The 15,701-nt window shown below is 43.2% G+C and overlaps 1 protein-coding gene across 3 annotated transcripts in view; it reads left to right on the plus strand.

The window, feature by feature from the left end:
* pot1 (protection of telomeres 1 homolog) overlaps positions 1-15,701 on the plus strand; it is a 266,060-nt gene that overhangs the window by 169,818 nt on the left and 80,541 nt on the right. For all 3 annotated transcript variants that reach the window (XM_052030226.1, XM_052030224.1, XM_052030227.1), the window contains exon 8: positions 6,712-6,842. In XM_052030226.1, coding sequence (XP_051886186.1) covers positions 6,712-6,842 — 131 coding nt within the window. The remainder of the gene's footprint in view (positions 1-6,711; positions 6,843-15,701) is intronic.

The following is a 15,701-nucleotide window of genomic DNA, read 5'->3' on the forward strand; positions in this document are numbered from 1 at the left end:
AAAAAGTATTTAAAAATGGAAGTTGAATGGTTTAACTTCCAGCCTGTGACTTTAAAACTAAAATATTCTTAAATCTACCACTAGATGTATTGTTACGTAAGTTAGCATAACAGCAGATCAGTCTCACAATTATTCATTTAATAGCACTTGGTATTTGCCATATGCAATGGGATTGTGGTAGGATTACTATACAGGTTGAAACTCTCTAGTGTGGCATTCTGTGATAATGCAATTCCTGTGGCCCGGCATGTTTTGAATCTGTAGTACAGATCTGTATTAATTAATGAATTCTAAGTAAGATTTAACTAAGATCTATACTAACCTGTAGCTACTTAACTTACCAGTGCAACTTCTGCCATCTCAGCTGACAGCATTTCCAACTTACAGAAACTTTGGGTTGAGGACAATTCTTGGAACCCTTACTTGACCTCGTGAGTGTCTGTACTTAAACAGTTCTCCTGCTCAGAGGAAGATGATGAGGGGGAAATTTCTGTGGTCCAGATTTTCTGTGGTCCAACACCAGTCAGGTCCCAAGGATACAGGACTAAAGAGTTTCAACCTGTACTAGGAATGTAGAAGCCTGGATGATTGATCTAGAGAGACAAGTTCAAATCCTACCATGTAATTTAATTTCATTAAGCTAAAGTAAATCTGTAATATATTACCACTATCAGTAGTGGTGACCATGAAATTACTAGATTGTGATAAAGTGAAATAGTGTTTGCTAATATCCAGTTTGGAAGGAAATTTGACATCTTGATCTGACTTAAGTGTGGCTTGCAGCAATATTGTTGGTGCTTCAGTGACATCTCAATTTCCTGACTGGTCCAGCAGGTTCAAGGGCAGTTATTTTCTTGCAATAAATCCTAGTCTTATCATGTCCCAGTCTCATGAAAGAGTGAAATAAGTCTTGTGCCTGAGAATTTTAATGACGTAAACCACCAGATTCTCGTAACAGGCAGGCATTTTGACTAATTACGTAGCACAAAAGGTTGAAGCTGAAATTCCATCTTCTTTTCTGTGGGATTTTTTTTCCATAGAAGTAGGCATTCATGCTTCAAATGTAGAAGAGTTTGGTGCTTGGCATTGCCTGGTATTTACTGGTAATTTTGAGGGAGAGTGAGGCAGCTATCACGTTTCAAGTCCTGATGTTTGGGATTTCATTGTGCCAGGATGGCAGAGAAGGAAGTTGGAAGATGATGGACTGAAAGGTTGGGTGGAAGGTGGAGAAACTTGGTTAATTTAGTTTTCAATGTCATAAAGAGCTTTTGAGCAAAACAGACCCATCTTTCTTCACACCCACCATCACTCCTCAGTTTGGTTTAAAATCGTGTCTTACATACAGCAAAATCTAATTGATCTAAAATTAATTGTTAGTGCTTTTATAGGTGAGTATGTGTGTCCATTGATAGCTGTCTGAGCCCCATTTTCATTCAGAGTCTGTGTGTAGATTTGAACTTCTGGCAGCTTTGAGAATTGAAGTCTTGTTTGAATACACAGTTGGAAACATAGGGATGGCGTTGGACTATTTGGCATCTTGAGCCAACTCTGTCACTCATTTAACTTGTAAATAGAACAGTACAGCACACAATGGGCCCTCTGGCCCATGATGTTGTGCCGACCTATATAAACCTTATCCTCATTCAATCTATTCCCCTCTCTCCTTCACCTCCAAAAACCCTCTATTTTTCTTACATCCACATGCCTATCTAAGAGTCTCTTAAATTACCCTATCGTATCGGCCCCCCCCCCACCCCCAGTAGTGCATTTCAGGCACCCATCACCCTCTGTGTTTAAAAAAAAACCTACCTCTGACATCCCCCCTGAACTTTCCTCCATTCACCTTAAACAGGTGACCTCTAGTATTGGCCATTACCGCCCTGGGGAAAAGCTGCTGACTGTCCACTCTGTCTATGCCTCTCATAATCTTATATACCTCTATCGTCTCTTCTTATCCTCTATCTCTCCAAGGAGAGAAGCCTGAACTTGCTCAGCCTCTCCTCATAAGACACATTCTCCAATCCAGGCAGCATTCTTGTAAATCTCCTCTGCACTCTCTCCAAAGATTCCCCATCCTTCCTATATTTCCTATAATGTGGTGACCAGAACTGAACACAGTATTGCAGATGTGGTCTAACCAGGGTCTTACAGAGCTGCAACATTACTTCTCTGCTCTTGAACTCAATCCCCCGGCTAATGAAGGCCAGCACACCATATGCCTTTTTAACCACCCTATCAACTTGCGTGCCAACTTTGGGGAATCTATGTACTAGAACCCCAAGATCCTCTATTCCTCCACACTGCTAAGAATCCTGTCATTAACCATATACACTGCCTTCAAATTAAATCTTCCAAAGTGTATCACTTCACACTTCTCCGGATTGAACTCCATCTGCCACTTCTCTGCCCAGCTCTGCATCCTGTCTAAATCCCGTTGCAACCTACGACAACCTTCTGCACTATCTACTACACCACCAACCTTTGTCATCTGTAAACGTATCAACCTACCTTTCCACTTCTTCATGCAAGTCATTTATAAAAATCACAAAGAGCAGGGGTCCCAGAACAGATCCCTGTGGAACACCACTAGTCACTGACCACCAGGTCAAATGCTCCCCTTCTACAACCACCCTCTGCCTTCTGTGGGCAAGCCAATTCCAAACCCACACAGCCAATTTTCTGTGGATCCCATACCTCATGACCTTCTGGATGAGCCTACCGTGGGGAACCTTGTCAAACACCATGCTAAGATCCATATATATCACATCCACCACTCTACCTTCATCAATCTGTCTTGTCACTTCCTTGAAAAACTCTATTAGGCTCTTGAGGCACAACCTGCCCTTCACAAAGCCATATTGACTATCCCTTATAAGATTATGCATCTCCAAATGCTCATAAATCTTGTCCCTAAGAATCCTCTCCAATAGTTTGCCCACCACTGACATAAGACTAACTGGTCTATAATTCCCAGGATTATCCCTTTTACCTTTCTTGAACAATGGAACAACATTTGCCATCCTCCAATCCTCCGGTACCGCTCCTGTGGCCAGGGAGGACGCAAAGATCGTTGTTAACGTTCCAGCAATCTCTTCCCTCGCTTCCCATAGTAACCTGGGGTATATCCTGTCCGACCCTGCGGACTTATCTATCCTAATGCTTTTTAGTAGCTCCAACACTGCTTCTTTCTGAATCTCAACATGCTCCAACACATTTACCTGTTCTACGCTAACCTCCCCTTCATCTAAGTCCCTCACCTCGGTGAACACAGAAGCAAAATATTCATTCAGGCGCCTCCAGACACATTGCCCACCTACCCCCCCCCCCCCCCCCCCCCCGCCAATCCCTGAGCGGTCCTACCCTCACCCTAGTCATTCTCTTGTTCCTCACATAAGTGTAGAATGCCTTTGGGTTTTCTTTAACCCTACTTGACAAGGCCTTCTCATGTTCCCTTCTTGCTCTCCCAAGTCCCTTCTTAAGTTTCTTCATGGCTACCTTATAACTCTCAAGAGACCTGACCAGATTTTTGCTTCCTTAACCTTAAATAAGCTTCCACCTCTCTTGTTAACCATGGTTGCTTCACCCAACCATCCTTTCCTTGTCTCAGTGGGACAAACCTATCTAGAACCCCATGTAAGTGATCCCTAAACAAACTTCACATTTCTGCAGTGCATTTACCAGAGAAAATCTGTTCCCAATTTACACTCCCAAGTTCCTGCCTAATACCATCATAATTTGCTCTCCCCATTACTTTCCCATAATGTCTGCTCCTGTCCTGTCCATGGTCAGGGAGTTGACATCACTATCCCCAAAATGCTCGCCCACCGGGAGATCTGTTACCTGACCAGGTTCATCGCCTAGTACCAGATCCAGCATGGCCTCTCTTCTAGTCAGCCTGTCTACATACTGTGTCAGGAATCCTTCCTGTACACCTAACAAATTCTGCCCCATCTAAACCTTTGCACTAAGGAGGTGCCAATCAATATTAGGGAAGTTGAAGTCACCCATGACAACAACCCTGTTATTTTTGCACCTTTCCAAAATCTGCCTACTTATCTGCTCCTCAGTGTCCCGGTGGCTATTTGGGGGCCTATAGAATATTCCCACTGAAGTGATCGCTCCCTTCCTGTTTCTGACTTCCACCCACACTGACTCAATGGATGATCCCTCTATGATGTCCTCCCTTCCTACAGCTGTGATACTGTCACTAATTAGCAATGCCACCCTCCCACCCCTTCTACCTCACCCCCTATCTCTTTTGAAAAATCTAAACCCCTGAACCTCAAGCAGCCACTCCTGCCCTTGTGACAGCCAAGTCTCTGTAATGGCCACAACGTCCTAATACCACGTACTGATCCATGCTCTAAGTTCATCACCCTTATTCTTAACACTTTTCGCATTGAAGTAAACACGTTTCAACCCATCTAACTGACTGCATTTACGCCCCGTCCCCTGCCTATCCTTCCTCACATTCTCTGCACACATTGCATCTACTTCTACGCCAACTGATCCATCTTCTAATTTAACACTCCAGTTCCCATCCCCCTGCCAACCTAGTTTAAACCCTCCCAAATAGCTCTAGCAAACTTGCCGGCAAGGACATTGGTCCCTCCCGAGTTCAGGTGTTACCTGTCCCAGGTGTACAGGTCATATCTACCCCAGAAGAGACCCCAATGATCCACAAATCTGAACCCCTGCCCAACTCTTCAGCCACTCACTTATGTGCCTTATCCTCCGATTCTTTCCCTCCCTGGCCACACGCCAGTGGTTACTACCCTTCAGCTCCTGCTTTTTAGCTTCCTTTGTAACTCCCAAAACTCGCTGTTCAGGACCTCATCCTTTTATCTTACCAATGTCTTTGGTGCCAATGTGTACCATGACTTCTGGCTGCTCACCCTCACCCTTAAGAATATTGTGCACTTGATCCAAGATGTCTCTGACCCTGGCACCTGGGAGACAACATACCATCCGGGAGTCTCTATCTTGTCCACAGAATCTCCTGTCTGTTCCCCTAACCAATGAATCCCCTATCACTCTTCCCCCCAACTTCCTTCTAAGCCACCGAGCTAGACTCCGTGCCAGAGACCCGGCTGCTGTGGCTCCCCTCCGGTGATTCATTCCCCACCGCTTACCCCCCCCCCCACCAAACAGTACCCAAAATGATACCCCTATTATCAAGGGAAATGGTCACCAGGGTATCCTGTACTGACTGTCTATTCCTTTTCTCCCTCCCGTTCGGTCACCCAATGGTCATCCAACTACCTACATCCCACACCCTAGATGTAACTGCCTCCTGGTAACTCCCATCTATCATCTCCTCAGCTTCCCGAATAATCCAGAGTTCATCCAGCTGCAGCTCCAGCTCCAGCTCCCTAATGCGGTCTGTAAGGAGCTGCAGCTGGACGCACTTCCTGCAGGTGTAGTCATCAGGGACACTGGAGGTCTCCCTGACTTCCCACATCCTACAGGAGGAGCACACTTCTGCCCTGACTGTTCTATACAAAGAAAATAACAAATAACAAAGAAAGAGAAAGAACCTCCCAGAGGCCTCCGCTCACCTGCTCTGCCTCAATTCCGCACTCTAACGCTGTCCACTCACACAATGACTGCTCCACTTGACCCTAACTTCTTTTTATTGGCAGCTCCTGCCTAATTGTCCAATTAGCTAATCAACAGGCTTATCAACTCACCACAGCAACAAGAACTAGAAAAACGAGCTGCCTTTTTAAACTGCTTCCCGCTCTTGTGATCCTTACCACGGCAAATGAGACTTCCCACTCCCGTGCTCGTATTACTCACCACAGCAACTCTTAACTCTGTCTGCCTGACTTGCTCCTCTGATCTTTTTACCTTATCCCACAAAAACCTGTAACTGCAGTTATAAAATCTCCTGGTGATCCAAACTTGGGGAAAGAGATGTTTGCAGATTTCCATGACTCTCCACGTGGAGTGACCACCTTCTGCATGATCACTCATCTCATTTTAAGGTTTTGTCCCAATTTTATCGCTTTTCTTTCGAAAATAAACTTTACTCACAAAAAAAATGCATGAAATGGACACAATCAGTTCGAGTCTTATTTTCTGTTCATAGTCTTATCAAATCAATACATTCATTGTGCCATCAAATCAGTACATTCTACTTACAAGGCACCAATGCCACTTACGTGGCCTCTTTGAACAAGTATTTGAGAGGCTTTTAAGCAGGACCCAGCCCCTCAGAGTCCAGTCCTTCTCCACAAATCCTTTCCGTTGGCTACACCGAGCTTCAGTACGTCCCAGAGCATGTACTCCTGCAGCCTGGAATGTGCCAGTCAGTGACATTCATTTCTGGACGTTTCGTTGCACTGAAGACCAGCAAGTTTCGGGCGAACCAAAGTACGTCTTTCACCAAGTTGATGATCTATTAGCAGCACTCAGTGTTGGTATTGATGTGTGTCCATGAGAATGATCCATAGATCAGAGAGTCCTCTGTTACTCAGTTGATGGGGACAAACTAGAACAAGAACCCACGCATCCTTTTCTGGACCTTCTTGTTAAAAGCACAGTCCACAAAGAGGTGCACAATCATCTTGTCCACACGAGAGCAGCATGCGTTTTATGAACCCCCTGACCAAAAAAAGTAGGATTTCTTGCTCAGTTTAACTTCAATAATATAACATAAAGAAATATTCCATATTTCCCTTTTAACTGAGTGCGATTACACTTTTGCAGATTACTGTACTACAGTCACCATCGTGGACCCTTCGGAAGGAAAGCTCCATTGTGTGATTTTCAACGGGAATGCTGATCTACTTCCCAAAATCTACAAAATTGGTGATGTGGTTCGTTTCCATAGAGTCAAGGTGGGTTTGTTCAGTTGCTTTGTGTGAAATGAGCGTGATGACAAAAAAAAAGTAAAACAAATACACTTTAGGAAGAACTTGGGTGTTTTGCAACTTCAAGACAGCCCAAAGCATTTTACAAGTGTTTTTGAAGTGTAGTGGCTGTTATTATGTAGGATTTGTGCTCAGCAGGATTGCCTGTACAGCATTTAGATAAATGAGGAGATAATCTGCTTTAGTGATTCAGCTGATGGATAAGTATTGGCCAGATGATTTAATGCCTTATCTTCAAAGAGCTGGCTATTGAACTACCCGGGGAAAAGAGCACTGTTGAATAGATTGATTATAATGAGAATATGTTGAAAACATTCAACAATCGCAGAGAAACTTGAGGCTAGAGAAGTTGGTAGCAGGCCAAAACGAAAGCAGAAATTAATATGCAGGCATCACAGAGACATAAGATTAGGCATCAACTCCCCAAGCCTACTCCACCATCCAGTGTTGGACGTGTATCTCACTTCTGTACAGGCATGTCAGCTCTATGTCCATGTCTTGCAACATTCATACAATCTAAGATTTAGAAGTATTTAGTGAGCTGCCATCTACTATTTCTTGTGAGATAGAATTCTAACCTTCTGCATGAAGGAATATTTCCTAATTTCTCTCCTGATTTTAGGGTGATTCTCTTATCCTGGATTCTATAGCAATCTATCTGTTCTACCAGTTCTTTTCAAAATCCCAAGATCATCAGTCAGATCACTCCTTGACCTTCAAAGTGGTATCAGCATGGAATATGTGGCTAGTTTATGGAATCTGTCCTCAGTGTCTAACCTTCAGAGCCTTGTTAATATTCTGGTGAATGTGCTGAATTAATCTGGTACAATGCAATCAGAAGCGGATCCAATTGCAATGCAGAATCGCGGGAACATCGAGAGATTCTGGTACCAGACTCCGGAGTGAGGGAAAGGGAGGATGGATTATCAGAGCTCCGCCTGGCCGAACTTGTCCTCGCCCTAGAAGACCAGAGACAGAACCAGCCCCCTTCCGCTAACACTCTCCTCCACCTGGCTGAGCTTGTCCTCACCCTGAAATCCAGCTCCTCGACTCATTATCAGAGCTAAGATTCCATTAATTTAGCACTTCAAGACAGGGAAAAATATTCTCAGAAGTTTCACCAATAAAATACCCGAGGATTAGTGATGAATTTGATTTTTGCAAACTTGCTTAATTAATCATGGTATGGCTATTAAAGGAATATGTATTTCCAGCATAGTTTATTGAAATTGGTATCTGAAATTATATCTGAAGAAAGGAAGGAGATATTTAGGGTAGTGAAGAAAGGATTGGATTCAAAATGGCATTTATTGAGGATTTGATGTGGAAACAGAGTGGTGAAGGTTTCCCAGTTGCTATAGTGAAATACAAACTTATACACCCAGATCAGTAATGCTGGCCTCTGGATATTAGTTTGGTGTCTTACCACATAGCTCCAGAGTTTCACTGTGTGGAGTTTGGATAGGAGTTAGCACAGATGACGAGTATGTGCAAAAGACCAGGGGCAGAATTGTTCAGGATATGAATACGAAGAAGAGGAAGGACAGGGCCAGAAAAAAGTTTAAACTTGTGGAACAGAACTTAAAATATAAGGTATTGAAAGATGGAATGCTATTATAGGCAATGAGTAAAAGGAAGTTGGTAAAGAGTGCGACTCAGGCAATTGCATTGGATTAGCTTTTATTTTCACAAGATTGTGAGAAGTCTAAATATTTTAAGAATACCACAATCTAAGGGATTCATTGACTGACAGGCTGAGTAGAGATGAAAGGACAGAAGAAGAAATGGGCATTCTTTGTGATGTTATGATGTTGGATGTTCAGCTCAGAGTTGAATCAAAGACCTTCACCTTATCAGAGGCCACAGACGTGGGTTGTCCTCTCTTGGTGATAATAAGTCTTTCAATGAACCACAATATTGTTAGAGGTGAGTGGACAGGGGATAAAGGTGTAAAGAGATGGTTGGTAGTGCAGAAAGAAAAATCGGAGGTCGCTCTTCACTCCAGGACAATCCATGATTTAAAACTCAGAGTCCTATTCCCAGATCTGTCCATAGTACACAAATGTCATGGTTCTCTGACTGGTACAAGGGGCCATTCAATTAAAACACTTTAATGCTATTGGCTTGCTTCCTCCCACTGCATGTTTCAAATCCTGAGAAACACTTGTTATATAGAAGTATGCAAATTTCTATTTCCAGAAAAGGTCATGGTAATTTGAATGGTGTTGAGATCTGACATGGATGGATTTACATAAAGTGCCTACGTTTTGCAATCTTCCGAACAGCTAATTAATATTAATACCTACTGCTAAATGCTGACATTAAACATTGATGCTCACTTACTCCTGAATAGAATTGCACATCTTGAAAACAATCTGCAGAAAACGAACCAGAATATTTCTCCTTAAAAGATTTTTATTAAAACATGCTTTTCTCCAATCCCTCTGGGAATGTAGCAGATATAGTGGGAGGAAAATGAGCAGGACAGAATGAAATTTGAGGCAGCATAACAACTCAGATTAAACGGAGTGGAAGTGAATAGACCAGTTCCCAGTGGATATTTTACATTTAGTTTATATTTCCCGTTAATCCTCTCAGTACCTACTGAACAAATTCCCTGTCGATGTTGGAAAGAAAATAGTTTAATTCCCTGTTCAGTGCAGGGACAGAATGTGACATATCCATGAATGAATTATTTGTGATGTTATGTTAGTGGACGAGTAGTTCAGAGGCCTGGACTAATGATCCAGAGAATGGTTCACATCCCAGCACAGCAGTTGAGGAATTTAATTTAAGTTAATTAAATAAATCTGGAATAAAAAAGCTACTTTCTTTAATGGTGACAATTAAAACCACCAGATTGTTGTAAAAACACAATCTGGTTAACTGATGACCTTTAAGGAAGGAAATCTGCCAAAATGCAACACCTTGAAACTACCTAACGAGTCACTCAGATGTGTCAAGCCTGCTATCGGAGTATATTCTGCATCGACCTGTGCAGTGGATCTGAAAATGCCAATGATGAACTTAGTCCAGTCAGTTCTGCAATGCCCTCCTCATTAATAAATGGAACTTGTGCCATCATTGTGAATGTGATCCCACAGAGTAGCTAAGCACAGAACATCATTCAGTCACAGGAAATCATTCCCTGTACCTGGCGTCACAGAGTCCTCTGTCCTGTCCAATTCCTGAACTCATCCCATCTAACTGGCGGGTCGTAGGGTGGTACATAGTCAGGAGGAAGAACCTTGGTGATCCTCTGCCTCGTCTCTGGACCCCATGAAATCTCACAGCATCAGACCAGACATCAGCAGACTTGTGGATGGTCGCACCCGCGCCCCCCCCCCCCCCACCCACACCCCCCCACCCCCCGGCTTTTAAATGATATCACTTGGAAGTGTTGTTGAGAGTGGCTCAGAATCTATGCTGAGGGACTTCATTGGTCGTCACTGAATTTGACGCATTAGCACCACCATGATCAAATTGAATCCTAAACAACAGTATGTCTGAGACAAGGGGACCAACATGAAAGAAGACTACATAGAACACTACAGCACAGTACAGGCCCTTAGGCCCACGATGTTGTGTCGACATTTTATCCTGCTCTAATATCTATCTAACCCTTCCCTCCCACATAGCCACATGAATGATAGAAAAATAGAGGGCTATCTAAGAGTCTCTTAAATGTCCCTAATGTATCTGCCCCCACAACCTCTGCTGTCAGTGCGTTCCACGCACCCACCACTCTCTGTGTGGGGGAAAAAGCTTACCTCTGACATCCCCCTTATACCTTCCTCAAATCACCTTAAAATTATGCCCCCCTGTGTTAGCCATTTCCGCCCTGGGGAAAAGTCTCTGACTGTCCACTCAATCTATGCCTCTTATCATCTTGTACACCTCAATCAAGTCACCTCTCATCCTCCCTCTCTCCAAAGAGAAAAGCACCAGCTCACTCAACCTATCCTCATAAGACATGCTCTCCAATCCAGGCAGCATCCTGGCAAATCTCCTCTGCACCCTCTCTAAAGCTTCCACTACTTCATCTTGTCATTGCCTAATTAGCCAGTGCCTGTGGATGTTATGGAAGGAGTGACCACTATACATGCCTTGTCATACTGAGGTCACTTTGTGGTGTGTTCTTTAAACAGACTGGGCAACTTCGAGGCTCTGGGCAACCTTATGTTATGTCCCTTAGCTTATTTCATTTGTGTGCTGCCATTGTTTGTTTAATCCAATGAGTTTTAGTTTTGGGAACAAGTCAATGATGGGAGTAAATAATTGAAATTAAGAAGGGGCTCAGAAGCTTCTCAGAGACTGAGAAGCTGCTCGTTAGATGTGATCTTTCTTGAGAAACATTGATCACAGTAGTGTCACGTGACACAGAAACAGACCCTTCATCCTACCAAGTCCACACTGACCATCAGGCACCCACTTACACTAATCCCATTCTATTCTCCCCACGTTCTTGTCAGTTCCCCCCAAAGTTCAGTCACTGAGCTTTAGAGTGGCCAATTAACCTATCCCCTCTTGGTGATGTGGGAGGAAACGGGAACACCTCGAGGAGACCCATGCAGTCACAGGGAGAACGTGCAAACTCCACACAGACAACACCTGAGGTCAAGTCGGAACTCAGGTCACTGGATCTGTGACCTACTAACTGTGTCCTTGTGCTGCCCTTTATAACAGTGCCAGGCAAAGGCTGTTGCCCGCATGAAAGGCATGCTTGCAGTGTTCTAGACAAATTCAAATGACTGAATGTTAACCAGACTGCTCTGTAAAGCAGTAAATGTTTGAAACATGTCTTTTTTTGAAATTTCCTTGGTTATATTGTGTTAAATGCATTTACAGAGAAATGTCATTGTTCAAAGTTTCACCAGGGGTCAAGAGAATAAAACGGTGGCTGGTTTAGCTAAATCCAGCCTTGGATTTTTGGTGGCTTGAGTATTGTACAAGGAAGGAGAGATGAAGGAAAGAAGGAAATCCACTGTTTAGAAGCCCTGGAATGGATTGAGTTAAGGGTTCCTGCAAACTCCTGGTGTTTTGGAAGATTAAACAAAGGAAGCCTCCAGTATTCAGAAAGATGAGGAAGAATAGAACATAGACCACTACAGCACAGTACAGGCCCTTCGGCCCACAATGTTTTGCCGACATTTTATCCTGCTCTAAGATCTATCTCATCCTTCCCTCCCACATAGCCCCCCATTTCTCTATCACTCATGTAAGAAAGCAGCAAATTCTGTATTTTTATTACTACTTATTCTTAAACATTGAACCATTCTTTGGACTGAAGTGACTTGTTTCAGAGCACCCAGGTTCCCATGATTCTAGTATTAACTGTTCAGGGAAGCTGTCTACAAGGCCCCATCTTCGCACAACTCACCCAGATTCCCTGCATTAATGTTACATTTTTGGAGGCAGAGATCAAATGCAAAAAAGAAAAATAGGCACAGTGGCGATCTACTTCTGCAGTTTGCTGTGATTTTTAAAAAGAAATGTCTGCAGAGTGTGTTCTACCTCTGAATGACTTTTTAAAATGATATTATAAAGTGTTACAGTCAAAAAGTACTGCAATTACATTTCTTGGACCTGCATTGTGAGATATGCTTAAATGATGGTTAGAAGGCTTCAAACTTTAATTTTCATAGACAAAACAAGACATAAAACAGAAAAGAAAATGTACTGGAGTATGTTTTATATGTGAGTTCTATCAAGTTATTGTAGAATTAAATTATTAATGCAATACATTCCAGTTACTGTACTGCTCTTATTAGAGTTCATGATTTAATCACTTTTAATGTACATTTAATATTAATGCAGGAAAACTTTGTGGATTTTGTGAATGCAATTTTAGTGTTAAGTGTGGTTCTTTAGAGAGTAGTGCTCTAGTGTATCTCAACAACAATTCACCTCTAATGCAGTGAAAGATGCTTGATAGGAACATTGTTATTTGAACCTGCACCATATATTTTAGAACAACTAATGAGTGTTGTAAAGGAGCAGAGAGTGTAAGAGAATGGGAGAGGCTTTGAGGGGAATTACTTTGGACCTGGTGATTTGAAGGCCTGGCTGTCAATGTTGGAGCAATGGACATGGGGTGAAAAGGCCATACCAAGACCTCTGCTGGCAGAGATTACAGGGAGAAAGAGGGTTTGAAAACCAGGAAGAAGGATGTTAAAACTGATGTTTTGCTGGGCCAGGAGTCACTGTAGCTCAGTGATGGAGAACAGGGCCCAGTGCAGGTCAGTTTTGGAGTGTGGTTACTAATGTAGGATACAAAATGGGAAACTGGTGCTTTGGAGCAGTCTTGATGTAACAAAAACATGGATGATACTTTCAACAACAGATAAGAAGAGACAAGAATGGAGTAGAGTTACATCAAGACTGTTTCAAAGCACCAGTTTCCCATTTAGTATCCTGTATAAGCAACTGCACCCCAAAATCCACTTATTCCTGTGTAATCTATTAGAGTCATGGAGCCATACAGCATGGAACTGGCCCTTTGGTCCACCAAATCCACGATGACTATCAGGCACCTGTTTGCACGAACCCTACATTAATCCCATTTTTTATTATTCTCCCACGTTTTCTTCAACTCTTTCCCTCTTCCCCCAGATTTTACCACTTGCCTACACACTTGGGTCAATTGACAGTGGCCAATTAACCTATTGACCTGCATATCTTTGAGATGTGGAAGGAAACCAGAGCACCTGGGCATAACTCGTGCAGTCATAGGGAGAACGTGCAAACTCCACACACATAGCAGCGGAGGTCAGGGTGGAATCCGAGTCCTTGGAGCTGTGTGGCGGCAGTACTAACTGCCTTGCTACTGGGCCTTGCTGGTAGTCTTGGCAGTGGAGAAAAGACATGTTCGTCAGTTCATTTTGAAGTAAACTCTGGTCCAGCCTCAGTTATCAAAGAGAGGGGTGGAGTCGGTGGTTATGGAACAGGAGGTTTATGAGAAGAATCAAAGATGTTGGCTATGGTTTTCCTGATATTTAGTTGTTGGAAGTTTCCATTTATAAGATAAGATAAGATATCTTTATTAGCCACATGTACATCAAAATACACAGTGAAATACATCTTTTGCGTCGAGTGTTCTGGGGGCAGCCCACAAGTGTCACCACGCTTCCAGCGCCAATGTAGCATGCCCACAACTTCCTAACCTGTATGTCTTTGGGATGTGGGAGGAATCCAGAGCACCCGGAGGAAACCCATGCGGTCACGGGGAGAACGTACAAACTCCTTACAGACAGCAGCTGGAATTGAACCCGGGTCGCTGGCACTGCAAAGCATTACGCTAACCGCTACACGATAAAGAGCTGGGGGGTCGACAGAGGTATAAGGTTGCCACTTGAGGTTTTGACACAGACTGCATCAGTATTGCGATTGGGCAACACATTATTGGCCACATTCTGACATAGACTTATGGGGGATGGTGGCCATAGAACCTTCAAGGCTGAGAGGTTAGACAAATGGGCGAGGACCTTGCAGATGGAATATAATGAGGGGAAATATGAGAACATCACTTTATTTTAAATAAAGTAGAAAGAGTATTATTTTAAATGGGAAAGTTTGAAAGGTGTTGTTGTTCAGAGCAACCTGGGTGTCCATGTATACAGATCTCTGAAAGATGATGTGCAGGGTTATCAAGCAATTCAGAATGCAGACTGTATGTTGACGTGTGGAGCAAGGGAATTTGAGTTCAAGAGTAAAGGTGTTTTACTGGGGTCTTGGGTGAGACTGCACTTGGAGTATTGTGTAGAGATCTGGTCTTCCTAAGGAAGGTTATACTCGCCATAAAGGGAGTGCAGAGAAAATTTACAAGATTGATTCATTGGATGGGCTGTTTGTCCCATGAGGAGGGACTCTGAGTTGTCCACATCCTCCTGTCTTCCTTCCTTCTCTCTCTCGCTCACTACAGTATGGGTCTGCACTTCCCACTCACTTCCCTCTCTGCACCCCTCAGATGACGTCTGCGCCGATTCCAATTTGGTTTCATGAAATGCGATTAAATAAACTCCTGAGAAATAGGAGGTGCAGGCATTTTAGCCCCTCATGCCTGCTCCACCATTCAATTAGATCATAACTGATCTTTCATCTAAGTGCCATTTGACTGCATTAGCCCCACATCCCTTGATTCCCCTAATAACAAAAAAAATCTATTGACATTCTGTGAATAACCTCAGCGACTGGACCACCACAGCCCAAAGATTCACTGCTCTCTGAGTGAAATGTCTTCCTATCTCTGTCCTAAATGGCTGACCCTTTATCTTGAGATGGATTCCAAGTTTCACACACCCTAGCCAAGAGATATTTTTGTTAGGTTGTTGCTCCATACATTATCAACATCTCAGAGCATCAGCGCAGACTTTGTTTTCAAAAGCAAGCTCTCAGAATCGCACTATGCCTGTAAATATACCCCATCTGTGTGTAGGACACTGGAGCATGAAGGAGAAAATGAGATGACCTTCATTCTTCAACAGAGAGAACTCCTCCTCTGAGGGAGCCTGATTTCCGTTCCCCTGTGGCAATCATAATGCAGGATGAATTAAACGGATGCAGTCAGAGAATGAAAATCACTGCAGTAACTAAAGTTCTTCCAATTAGTCCTCCTTTGGGACTGCTCTCTAATCCACTTGCATAAAAGGTGTAATGAAGTGGATCTAATTTTCTTTCAAATGGGAATTAAAAATGAAAACAACTGTAAATTACGTGCCAAGCCCAGTTATGAAAAACGAGCCATAGTGCCACCTGTGGGTGTAAGTCTGTACTCTGTGTTTAGTCTCTACAGGTGGCCTTCAGTTGAGGCTCTGACTTGGGTATTTC

This window comes from Pristis pectinata, chromosome 15 (assembly GCF_009764475.1).
Source record: "Pristis pectinata isolate sPriPec2 chromosome 15, sPriPec2.1.pri, whole genome shotgun sequence".
NCBI classification, from domain to species: Eukaryota; Metazoa; Chordata; class Chondrichthyes; order Rhinopristiformes; family Pristidae; genus Pristis; species Pristis pectinata.